The sequence below is a fragment of the Vipera ursinii genome, assembly GCF_947247035.1.
Source record: "Vipera ursinii genome assembly, chromosome: 1".
In the NCBI taxonomy this organism is placed as follows: domain Eukaryota; kingdom Metazoa; phylum Chordata; class Lepidosauria; order Squamata; family Viperidae; genus Vipera; species Vipera ursinii.
Window position 1 is genome coordinate 149,766,238 of NC_139512.1, and position 12,197 is coordinate 149,778,434.

The window sequence follows — 12,197 nt, forward strand, 5'->3', positions numbered from 1 at the left end:
AAATGGATGGGATATACTTTCCTATTTTCAACTTCCCATTTCTCCTCTACCTTACATTACTAAAAGCATTTTTTTCCTGCTTTAAATAAATTACAGGGAAAGCCTATAGTGTAACCAACAACTCACATCAAAATGAATTCTTCTTAGTCTTCCTTGAAGCATAGGATGGAAATTGACATAATCTAAATCACTGTCATCGGTCCACTTGCTTAGTTGCAGATGTACCTGGGAACGTAAACCAATCCAAATCTTTGGGGGCAGACCTGGGAGTAAAGATGTTATAAAGTCTGTTGGGAAGAAGATAAATATTTGCACATTAGGATTAAACAGGTAAAGGAATTAGCTTGCAGATAAGGGCAGTCCATAAAATTAAGATGGCAAAACATAACTCAATAGAATATAAATTGGTCTGCAAGTTACATTATTTTGTTTATTTCTAAACCTCACAATACTATTCCAATTGATAGATGCATTCAGTAAAATAGCAGGATGCTCTATTCATTGTTCCAAATTGGAATTGTTGCCAATCAGTGAAAATTGACGTATCCATTCATAGAAGGAGTATCAGTCCAGGATTTGTCCCAAATCCTTTCAATATCTAGGTAGGTGCATACCAAAAGATAAAACCCAGTTAGTAACATGTAATATAAATAAAATATACAGATATGTTTCTTAAGATATCAAGAGACGGGAATCATTAAATCTCAATCTTTGGAGAAAGGTGAATAGTCTCACAATGAGTATTATTCCCATATTTTGAGGAGTTCCTATTCAAATATCTTGAAATTATTTTCAGAAAATCAACTCCTTGTTTAGGCATTTTTATGGGGCTCTTTGATTACAAGAATGTCTTTACAAAAATTGCAATTATCAATTCTTTATGCAAGAATGTCAATGGATCTTAAACTACAATTTAAACAACAAAAATAATATTTAGAATATATTGGACTTTAGTACATTTGTACAGAAAGGTCTATATAAGATGGCATTTTATTGGAGTTGTAATAAGAGTAATGCTTCTTTAAAACACATATTTTTACAATGCCCTGTACTAACTAAAACTTGGGAGGAAATATTTGACTATATAAATACGACTGGGCAACAAAAAATTATTTTTTTCAGAGGATGGTATCTCTCGAATTACTTACTTACTATGCACATGGAATCTGAAAACTGGACAATGTAAATGGATCCTCTGTGCCCTTACTATAGCCAAAAGACTGATACTGTAGTACTGGAAGATAAATGTATGGCCCCATTCACTCAATGCATTAAAAACCTGATTGCATATGCCACCAATGGGGCAACTGTCTATAGATATAGATTTAATTTGGACTTTGTATAATGAAATATGGAATTCATTTATAGAAATTATAGCAGTGAAAAAAAGATGTGTATCAGAAATAAATATGTACCTGAACTATACATTAAATTATATATAATTGTAGCTGCCGTAATAATAATGTATTATACTTTAACTGTTTTTCACTTTTATGTTTTTTTAAAGAATAAATGTATTTGCACTGTAATTATTTTAGAGTTTTGTTCCTTTTCTTTATTTTAAAAGCAATAAAAAAAATAAATTCAAGATGGCAGTCGCAACTGTGTAATTGAAGCCATGCTCCCTTTAACATGCACCACAAGAAAAAAGGGGACAGAGCTTTGATTGCATGGTGGGGGCCGCCATCTTGATTTTTTGGACTCACCCCCACAGCCCTGTGGCATATGTAACACAATGAACCTTTTTTGTTGTTGTTAATTTCCTGATTTTATCAGTCTTCTCATTGATTATATTCTAAGGCTCATTAATGGAATATTAAAACAACATTCCTGGAAATGGATCCTCCAGGATCCATTGCCTGAATTCACTTACTTGTAAACACAGGCAGTGAGGTCTGCAATTATCAATCTTCTCATTGATTATATTCTAAGGCTTATTAATGGAATATTAAAACAACATTCCTGGAAATGGATCCTCCAGGATCCATTGCCTGAATTCACTTACTTCTAAACGCAGGGAGTGAGGTCTGCAATTGTTCCTCCTTCAAAGAACAGTCATTTCTATTCTCTTTCATAAAGATAACACTATCATGCTGTGTTTTTTATTCATTACCTTTTCAACTGAAAGGATGGAAAACATTTGCTTCCTTTGGTAGGTCATTCAGAGATTAGTGTCTTCTAGTTAGCTTGGGGGGAGTGTTACGTATTGTGGGTAGACCGATCAGGAACAGATGACATGACACCGGGTCAGTGCTCAGCTTTATTGTGGATGGAACAGGACAGAGTCTCCACAGCTCAGCTCCTTTAAATACTGTTGCCGGCAAGCCGGCGACCAATCCACATCCTTAAAGGGTCCCGCCAGAACAGCCTGACCAATAGGACGGGAGTTACGTCGCCACCTATTGTTGCCAGGTGTTACACAGCTGATGCCTGGCTGAGCTGTCAGTTTAGCAATAACACTTAATATATAACAGGGAGTATTATTAATCACTGCTGATCTTGTTAGCTATGAAAAATGAGGAAATGCTCTGCTTTATAGGAATTTATATTGCTCTTGTTTTATTTATTCTAAACCACTTGGAGTCTGCTGTAGAAATGTTATAATTAATTCATAATTCATAATATCATACTAATAATATGAATTAATCATGATTAATTCATGAATAAATAAGAGTAAGGTAACACAATGCTTATATTCACACCGGCACAGTTTGTGATAAATCTTAGTTTCAATTTTAAAAATGAGAACCTCATAAGATTTTGAAAGAATAGATGATACCAACTGTAAAATTACAGTGCATTCTTACATAATTAATGGTAATAATCACTATCCCTAATTTTAATTTGGAAGACGTGAGTTTTCTCTTCTACCAAGAGAAAGATATGCAAGAAAAAGATTTAGCAGAACAAATAGTATATCTCAGAATATCTGCCCCTTACATGTGTACCTGTGATGTCAAAAAAACTTGTGCAAAAAGGGCAGATGCTGATTTTGTCATTTGTCTTCCACAATAGATGTCTACAAATAGAATTTTCATTATCATCTCATACACAAAGCCTTTCTCAGGATCAGGTCCATATTATTCAATGTCAAGAATTCAACTTACAACATGTATGTATACATAAAAGAATTCCAATATACAGACCTATGCATGGAATAGCTATAGCACTTAGACTTACATACTGCTTCGTGGTGCTTTGCAGCCCTCTCAAAGCAATTTTACAGAGTCAGCATATTGCCCCCAACAGTCTGGATCCTCATTTTACCGACCTCAGGAGGAAAAGCGGAAGGCCGAGTCAACCTTGAGCTGCTCAAGATCAAATTCCTGGCTGTGGGCAGAGTTAGCCTACAATACTGCATTCTAACCACTGTGCCACCACAGCTCATGTATTCTCTTACCTTGTTCTATCTGGCTTTGGATTGAAGGAAGAAACCCTCCTAAAGTTTGACAATATTCGTCTGCTTTTTTAAATGTCATGTTCTGAGAGGTCACCTTTCGATAACACTGTAAAAGATTTTTTTTAAAAAAAAATATATATAATCTCTGACGTAGATATTTCACAAGTGTTTTGAATACTCAGTTTAAACTATATTCATATAGTAGCCCGGTGTCATGTTCATGTATACATGTCCCAGGATAATGCCCTCCAGATGAGATTCAAGGTGCTGGTGATGACCTATAAAGCCCTAAATGGCTTGGGTCCGGGATATCTGAGGGAACACCTGCTGCTGGCATCAAGCTCCCTTTGTCCTGTGCGCTCCCACAGGGAGGGTCTTCTCAGGGTACCGCCGGTAAAAGATTGCCGGCGGACAATACCCAGGGGGAGGGCCTTCTCTGTGGGTGTGTCTGCCCTTTGGAATCAGCTGCCTGTAGAGCTTAGGACTGCCCCTGACCTTCGTTCATTCCGCCGGGACCTGAAGACCTGGCTCTTTGAGCTCTCTGGCCTGGTCTGAGCGTATTAATTGGGATTTTAACTGTTTTTTAACTGGGGTTTTATTGCAAGGTCTATATAATCTTTTTAATTGATTTTAAGTTTTGTAATTGTTGTATTTTTTTTAAAAAAAAAAACCTTGTGAACCGCCCTGAGTCCTACAGGAGAAGGGCAGTATATAAATTGAATAAATAAATAAAAATAAATAAATAAATAATGTTGCAGGATCCAATCTGGGTCAGTCACCAGGACCAGAGGTTAAGTCTTCTGAGCTTTAGGACTTGTGCCAGAGCCCATCTTCAGGGAACTTTTCTGTACTAGAATGTGTAGAGAGAAAACTAGTATGCGGACAGAGAGAAGATCCTAAGGATAGGCTCCAGCAGAAGTCTGAAATCTCAGAAGACTAAACCTCTGGTCCTGGTGACTGACCCAGATTGGATCTTCAAGTTTGTTAGTTGCCAGTTATTACAGATATTTACACGTTCATCCAACTAGTTTGATAACCAGTTCATGGCAGGTTCTGAGGACTGAAATATAATATTCTGAATTCCAAATTATTTATGCTTTACCTTATTTAGGAAAAAAATCCAATTTTCAGGGCAGCTTTCCTGAGGTGGTTTATAGCCGGGTTTGCTTCTCTCCAGTAATGATGCATTGTATTTCTCACAAATGAAAGGCAGTTTTGAACTGCAATCTAATGGACTGTCTGCAGAATAAAAAAACAGAGCTTTGTTATGCTGATACCCCGTTATACAGATCTTTCACCGTTTAATGTATGCAATAAAATAGAGTTTTAATAGATGACTGCTTTTAATACCCTTTGTTTCAAATTCAGTTTTATGCTTTGAACCAAACAGAGCCCTCAGCAGTTAGTATAAGTGTACTCTGAATAAATATATTAATTAATCAATAAAGGAGAATATTTGTAGATCAAAGGTTGAAATGAGGGGTCCTTGGTGCTCTTTGATTGGGGTTGTTTTTCCTGATGTTTCGTTACCCATATTAGCACTGATTATGTTACCTAGTTTGGGTAATGAAACATCTGCAAGAAAACAAACCAGCTCAGAGAGCACCAAGAACCCTTCATATTAATGAATGGTAAGAATCCCTTCTTGGTTCAGAAGCAAAGTCTATAGATGATCCCAAGTTCAACCAGAGGATTTTTAGTTAAAAGTACTTTTTTAATTTATTTTATTTTTATTACATTTATATCCCGCCCTTCTCCGAAGACTCAGGGCGGCTTACAAGCTTAGCAGTAGCCTTCATTCTATGTATATGCCTGCTTGTTAGGGCTTTCACACACACCCCAAGCGGCATTATTACAAAGTCAGCTTAATTGCCCCCAACAATCTGGGTCCTCATTTTACCTACCTCGGAAGGATGGAAGGCTGAGTCAACCTTGAGCCTGGTGGGATGCGAACCTGCACTAATTGATTAGATAACAGAGTTGGACTGAAAGTTTTAAAGAGTTGCTATCAATGTTTAATTATTCAGACTATATTTAATTATTTAATTTGGTTCTGAAACTGCAAGGTCGGCAATAAAATATGTCAAGAGAAGGATATTAAATATCAGAACAATCCAAATCCTCAGATCCAAAAGGACAAAACAAGGTATCATAGAGAGTGGATGAACAATGGAGGCTGACAGAATTTCTATAGAAGGAAACAAGCTTACAGTCTCAGAAAAGTTATTTTCAGAATTCAAATTTTAAACTGTCAATTTCAATCAAGATGAAGGATAGAAGCAAAAAGATCCATGAGGGTGAAGAGCAACCACTTATATTTTCTGACTTTGCTTCCTCAAGTTGACAGAATTAAAAGATTAAAAATTATGTAGTAGGAAACATGAATCCCACAAAAAGAAGCCCCAAGGAAAACTAATATATTCTTATTTAGGAGAGAGTCTGAGAACATTTCTAAAAATATAACTGATTAAAAAAATATAGCTATTACCTCTTATCCAGGATAGATAAGATATATGCCAACATTTTCTGGGGTGGTGTTCCAAATAGTATGAAAACAAGCTTAAGAAAAACAAACACACAGAATATTATTTATTTTTTAAAAAAGGAAACAAGGTACATATAGCCACAGAGTGGTATTCAAACAGTATAGTCAGGGATAGAATGATGGACCGTGATCAATGACATTTTTATGCAAATGTTGCAACTTACATTTAATACTTGATAAAGGTATTTATAAACAAATATATTTAAATAATGAAACTATGAAATGTTAAGTACACAATTGCAGTATCTACGGTAAGATAATATGATAAAGTAATATGGTAAAATTAAGAGGAAGAAGCAAAGGTAATTTTTCTTGGCATCTCCAATGCAAAGACCTGTTCTTTTTGTTCATATGCACAAGATATGAAAAACAGGAAGAGTGAATTATGATCCTACATGTAGTCTCAATTTACAAGTGCTTCTTTAATGATGGTTCAAGTTAAGATAGCCTTAAAAAGTGACTTATGACTCATCCTTGAAGTCATAACTGTCGCACCGTGGAGACATGATCACAATTCGGGTGCTTGGCAACCAGTTCCAATTTACAACAGCTTCAGCATCTTGCAGTCAGTATGATCACAATTTGCAACTTTCTCAACTGTCTTCTGACCATCAGTTAATCAATTTGCTTAATGACTGTGATTCACTTAACAATTACTTGATATGCTTAATAAATACCATGGTAAAAATGATCATAAAATAGGGTCCAGTTACTTGATATGCTTAATAAATACCATGGTAAAAATGATCATAAAATAGGGTCCAGTCTCGTGATGACTTGCTTAACAATGTTGCTTAGCAACCAAACTTCTGGTCCCAATTGTCCACATAGGTTAAGGACTACCTGCTTCTATCATCTTTCCTCTTTCAAACCCACACAGATGGATGCTACTAGCAAAAAGGACTAATCCAGGCTGAGACTGACAGGGGGGTGAGCATGGCTGAACCAATGCTCCAACTTTAATCCAGATTAAAAACTCCACACCTTCAATTTTTATGAAATAACATTCCTGTAGACAAGACACTCTTAGTTCAACCTATTTTGGAAGGGTTTTTTTTTTTTGCAAGACATGGTATTATCTCTGGGCTTAGAAGCCTACAGAATTGAGGTTGGTTAGTATTTGAATGGGAGACTTAGGGAGTACCAGGACTGAAGGCTAGATATTAAAAAAGACATTACTTATTTTATACCATTTCCCTTTAATTGACACTGTTCTTGAGGTCACAGAGATTGAACTCAACTCCAACAAAATTTTACTTTTTATTTTTAAGCTACTCAAGAATCTGCAAGAATGGTGCAGTTACAAATACAATTACACTTATTTAGTAATAGATACTAATGTGGTGAACTGTCCTGTATAAGTATACACACAAAATTGCTTTCACATTTTTATTTTTCATTTGCATTTTAAAATAAAAATTAGACCTGGTGCAGAGATATGCTCCCACGTATATTGAAGTGTTTTTCTTAACATAGCCAAAAAATAAAAATTCAAAGGCCTGGCTCCAGTTGCCAATTTTTCAAAAAAAGTGTAAAACATGGCTACTAGCACAATTGTTTGCACTAAATCTTGCAAAATATTGCCTCCCACTAGCTCATACGCAACTGTTTATGGAACAGAGGTAGCAAACCTTTAATCAATCCATTCTGTTCTTAAATTTCCATTTGAACCACTGTAAAAATATGTTTTAAGGACAAAATGTAGTGTTAAATATAGCCCCACTCCTGAGATTTACCATTTCAATATCTGACCTTCAGTCATTTGTGGCAGATACAGCATTGCACTTTGTAAATAGTTTTCATAAAATAAATAATCTTTTGAACAACATAGATGGATGTTTCTACTTACGACCAAGGCCTGTAAAGTGCTGGAATTCTGTATTTGAGCCACCAGTTCTGATTCTCATCCGATAACTGCCAAAAGCAGATTGTATTAGCGTGAAATGCAATATCCAATGTTACTCTCTTCCATGCAATACTGAAAAAAGTTTCTCAGTTGCACGAGAGTGAAGCGATCTTTGAGGAGAGCTCAAAAACCCTCATGACTAATGATTTGTTAGTTGTTTTTCTCAACTGCTTTTATAACGGGGCTTTTCAACCTTTTCACCCATTGTACCACTTTTAGGATATGGCAACATCCGAGTACCACCAGTCGCCTAGCAAGGTGTCCTTTGATGACCAAAAAAAAAAAAAAGGAAAAAAGTGTAGTCCTCAACTTACAACAGTTCACTTAGTGAGTGTTCAAAGTTACAATGGCACTGAAAAAAGTGCCTCCCAGGCCACAGCCGAGCAAGACACCTGCCTGTCTGCCCGGCAGCGCTCTTCCTCCTGTCTGAGGTTTTCACTGTTATGAGCATTTCTGTTGAGGATGGGCAGTGGGGGTGGGGTAGGTGGGTGGGTGGGTGTTTGGTTTTTATCCCCCCCCCCCGTCTGCTGGGTGGTTGCAGCAGGTTTTGGTCACTTCACATGACCCTGTGTCACTGTGACCGTCATAAATATGAATCAGTTGCCAAGCACCTGAATGTAAATCACAAGACTCTGGAGATGCTGCAACATTACAGTTGACCGGCGCTTCTTCTGGGCTCAGCAGAAGCGCCAGGATCAGCGCCGAGCTCCAGCTGGAGCCTGGTGCTGATCCTGGCACTTCCGCTGAGCCCTGACAGCCCTGTAGCTCCAGCCATCTTTCGCTCAGGCTTGTGTGGTGCTGCCATCGGTTGAGTTCATTCCCCTCCCCCGCTACTTTTCTAGGATGGTTGCGTAGCACCTGTCAGGTACCAATGTATCACAGGTGGTACCCGTACCACTGGTTGAAAAGCCCTGGATTATAATACACAAGAAATTAGGAGGAGGACAATGAAAAAACCAGCAACATTTAATGCAGGCACATCATAAGTGAGGGAGAAATTAAATCCAGGTATCTTAATAAGACTGGCTTTATGGTAAATGTGATTCATGCTGACTTAATCTATAATTTGATCCAACTAAGAAGCCACCTATGATTTCCCAAGTTCTGTAATCTTAGTTGGATGAGCTCATATTTAGGTCACATGCAGTGCAAGACCTATTTTGCCACCCATTAATAACCATCTGTGAGATAAGATTGGGCTGAAAGTCAGTCCTCTGTGGCTAATGTGGCACTAGAACCTGGATTTCCCAGTTAATCACTGCCTCAGGGTGAATGAATGATACTCTCTTAACTACAGTTAGTCCTTGACTTATGACAATTGAGCCCAAAATGTCTGTTGTGAAGTGAGACAGTTGTTACATGAATTTGCTCCATTTTACGATATTTCTTGCCACAGTTGTTAAGTGAATCACTGCAATTGTGAAGTTAGTTACATGGTTGTTAAGTGATTCTGAATTCCCAATGGACTTTGCTTATCAGAAGTTCCCAAAAAGTGATTACCCTGGGACACTGCAACCATCATAAATATGAGGCAGTTGCCAAGCATCTGAATTTTGACCATGTGGATGTAGCAACGGTAGTAAGTGTGAAAAACAAGTTACTTTTTAAATTTAATTTAATTTAATTTAATTTTAATTCCATTTATATCCCGCCCTTCTCCAAAGACTCAGGGCGGCTTACTTTGAACAGACACTAAAAGAACTGTTGTAAGTTGAGGACTACCTGTATCCAGAAAAAAAAAATCCAGAAAAGTAGTAGCTATAGTTTGCTTCAATTATGGCAACTGGCTTCATTCTCTGACTTCTTTCAAGTGAACTAAACCAAATTCCCCATTAAAATATCTTAATAATCAACCCAAAATTAACCTTTTATTGTTGTATCTATTCATGGATAGAGCAGTAGAGATGCATATGACATGCTATACCACAAAGTGCAGATATGAGCAATCCACAGATTTCACACGTTCTCCAGAGTCACCCAGATCTCACTGCTGAATTTAGTAACAAATTACCGAAGAACAGCAGCATGCTTTCCTGCTCATTTTTTGAATGGAAAACTAAAGTAATTTGTCTCTGATTGGGTTAATACACCCCTAAAAATATCCTCCATCAAAATCCACAAAGAAAAGGGATGTTGGCAGTCATTTCATTCAATAGAAGTCACCCAAAATAAAAATTAACACATTACTTTTAAAATTGTGTTTAGAATCCCACTCAGCGCTGTTGAAGAGGTCACATAAGCTAAGTCACTTCCATTCTCAGAACAATACAAGGAAGCTTCTTGATAGCTCAAATTCTTATTTGCCACGAACCAGAACTCTGACCCATCAATATTCACTGTTGGCCCATGAATTCCTTCTTCGTCTACAAAGAAAATTACACACGAAGCTTACATTCTGTACAACCTAACATGAGCCAGCAACTCCATACAATCTGAATCATGATGTAACCGGGGGTGGGTGGGAAAGACGTGTGAATCAAAATTAAAAATGCTGGGCATCTGACTTAGAAACAAATGACTGAATCTGACTTCAATTCCTCCAAGTCTGATTTCAAGCGATAACATTACAACTCACTTCATCACATGAATCATTTTGCTAAAGTTAACAAGTTTATTAAGTTAACAAAGTTCTTTGAGAATTAAACCAACCAACTTTCTTACTAATTACATGTTTTGATCAACTCTCTAGTGCAAGAAAGACTGGGTTACACCTAAAACGTTTCATGGTCACGTTGGGAAGGTAATTATCACTATCTGTAACTTCTGCATTTTATTTCCTGATGCTTTAATGATTTACAATCAACCAAAAAAATAAATAAATGCATCATTCTAGGGTGTCTGTGTGGAGTAGGAATAAGTGACATATGTCTCATGCCATCCACATACAAATAATATGATGTACTTGCATCATGACATGAGCGTACCATTTATGCAATGACATCATGACGTGTCAACGCTTCAATGTCACAGAATCAGAGTTGGAATAACTTCATAGTTATTCCTGAAGCTTGGCCAAGTTTCTTCTGGATAAAGGTAGTACTTATTTCAAATTTCAATTATATAAATCTTACTTCAAGTTTCAATCATACACACACACCATATGGAATGCTAGTGTTTTACAAAATACATTATTTATGCAATGCACAAAAACTCCCATGCACATTCCAGCTATCTGAAATACCTGAACTGGGATTAAGCGAACAATAAAACCGCCATGAGGCTGTGGAAAGAAAAGTCCCCAAGCCCAACTACAATGAAGTGTATGAAAACGAAGAAATAATCTTACCTGGTTTGTACCATTCAGGTGTCTTTGGAGTAGTACCTGTTGATAAAGGAAAAGCCTATCACTAATATATATCTAATCTCTCGGCTGTGTCACTGTCACAGGAATGTTCAAACCTGAATTCAGCAATAATTTAACACTTTCAATACATATAAAGTGTCTCGAGTTGTTAAGGAATTTAATTGTGCAGAGGTCTCCTTGTGCTACCAAAGAGTTGCACAGACAAGGAAGGGTACTGAGAGCAGCAAGAGTCACACAAGAGTACACTGAGGTCTAAAAACAAAAAGTAGTTTACTTTGAGGTGGTGTAAAGACAAAAATGCACAGTCAAAAAATAAACAGTCCAGGTCATAAACAATAGCAACAGTCCAAGCTACAAAGTCTTCTTACCGGTCCAGAGGTCAAATACACAGTTCAGGCTTACAACAGTAGTAAACCAACAGCAAAGCAAAAACAGTAATAATAGAGATCAGTGAATTCAGAGAGAGAGAGAAACTACGTTCCTAGCTTCCTCTTATGGCCATGAGAACACTTACACACCCATTGGCCAATTAACTTCTTAAAGACATAGCATTATGGTTAATATATTTTCAACCCAACATTGTAGGCTAACACCATATGCCTAACACGAGTCATTTTAAAAAACTGAATCTAATTGAGGCATGAATCCAAATTGTAAAAAGCAACTCTAATCTCGAGGGTTGCTTCCTTCTATTTAAGGCAGGTTTTCTTTTGCTATCAATACTACACTTTCAGACTCAAGTGGTTTTTTTAAAAAAAATCCAACATTTAACTGATCGAAAATCCATAGAGAGTTCTTGGAAAGAGTTGTACAAAGACTTGCTATTACCATACTCCAAGAGGGTACTGCAAATAGCAGCAAATGGAATAAGATACGTATGATTATTCCGAGGACAATTACTTCATACAATGGAATTAATTTTATCTCCACTAATAGCCAGAGAGAAAGCAAAGAAATTATCCCACTGCTGGCCTGTTTTGCTGGTACAATCTTGTTCCAAAACATAAAAATAATTTATTATTTGAAAACACTTCCCCCCAGC

General features: G+C 36.9%; 1 protein-coding gene across 1 annotated transcript in view; it reads right to left on the minus strand.

Annotated features, from left to right (window-relative positions):
* LY75 (lymphocyte antigen 75) overlaps positions 1-12,197 on the minus strand; it is a 76,998-nt gene that overhangs the window by 25,701 nt on the left and 39,100 nt on the right. Inside the window, exons 17-23 of the mRNA XM_083370758.1 lie at positions 11,138-11,173; positions 10,039-10,214; positions 7,795-7,859; positions 5,889-5,959; positions 4,503-4,639; positions 3,401-3,506; positions 127-287 (exon numbers count right to left, since the gene is read on the minus strand). Coding sequence (XP_083226884.1) covers positions 127-287; positions 3,401-3,506; positions 4,503-4,639; positions 5,889-5,959; positions 7,795-7,859; positions 10,039-10,214; positions 11,138-11,173 — 752 coding nt within the window. The remainder of the gene's footprint in view (positions 1-126; positions 288-3,400; positions 3,507-4,502; positions 4,640-5,888; positions 5,960-7,794; positions 7,860-10,038; positions 10,215-11,137; positions 11,174-12,197) is intronic.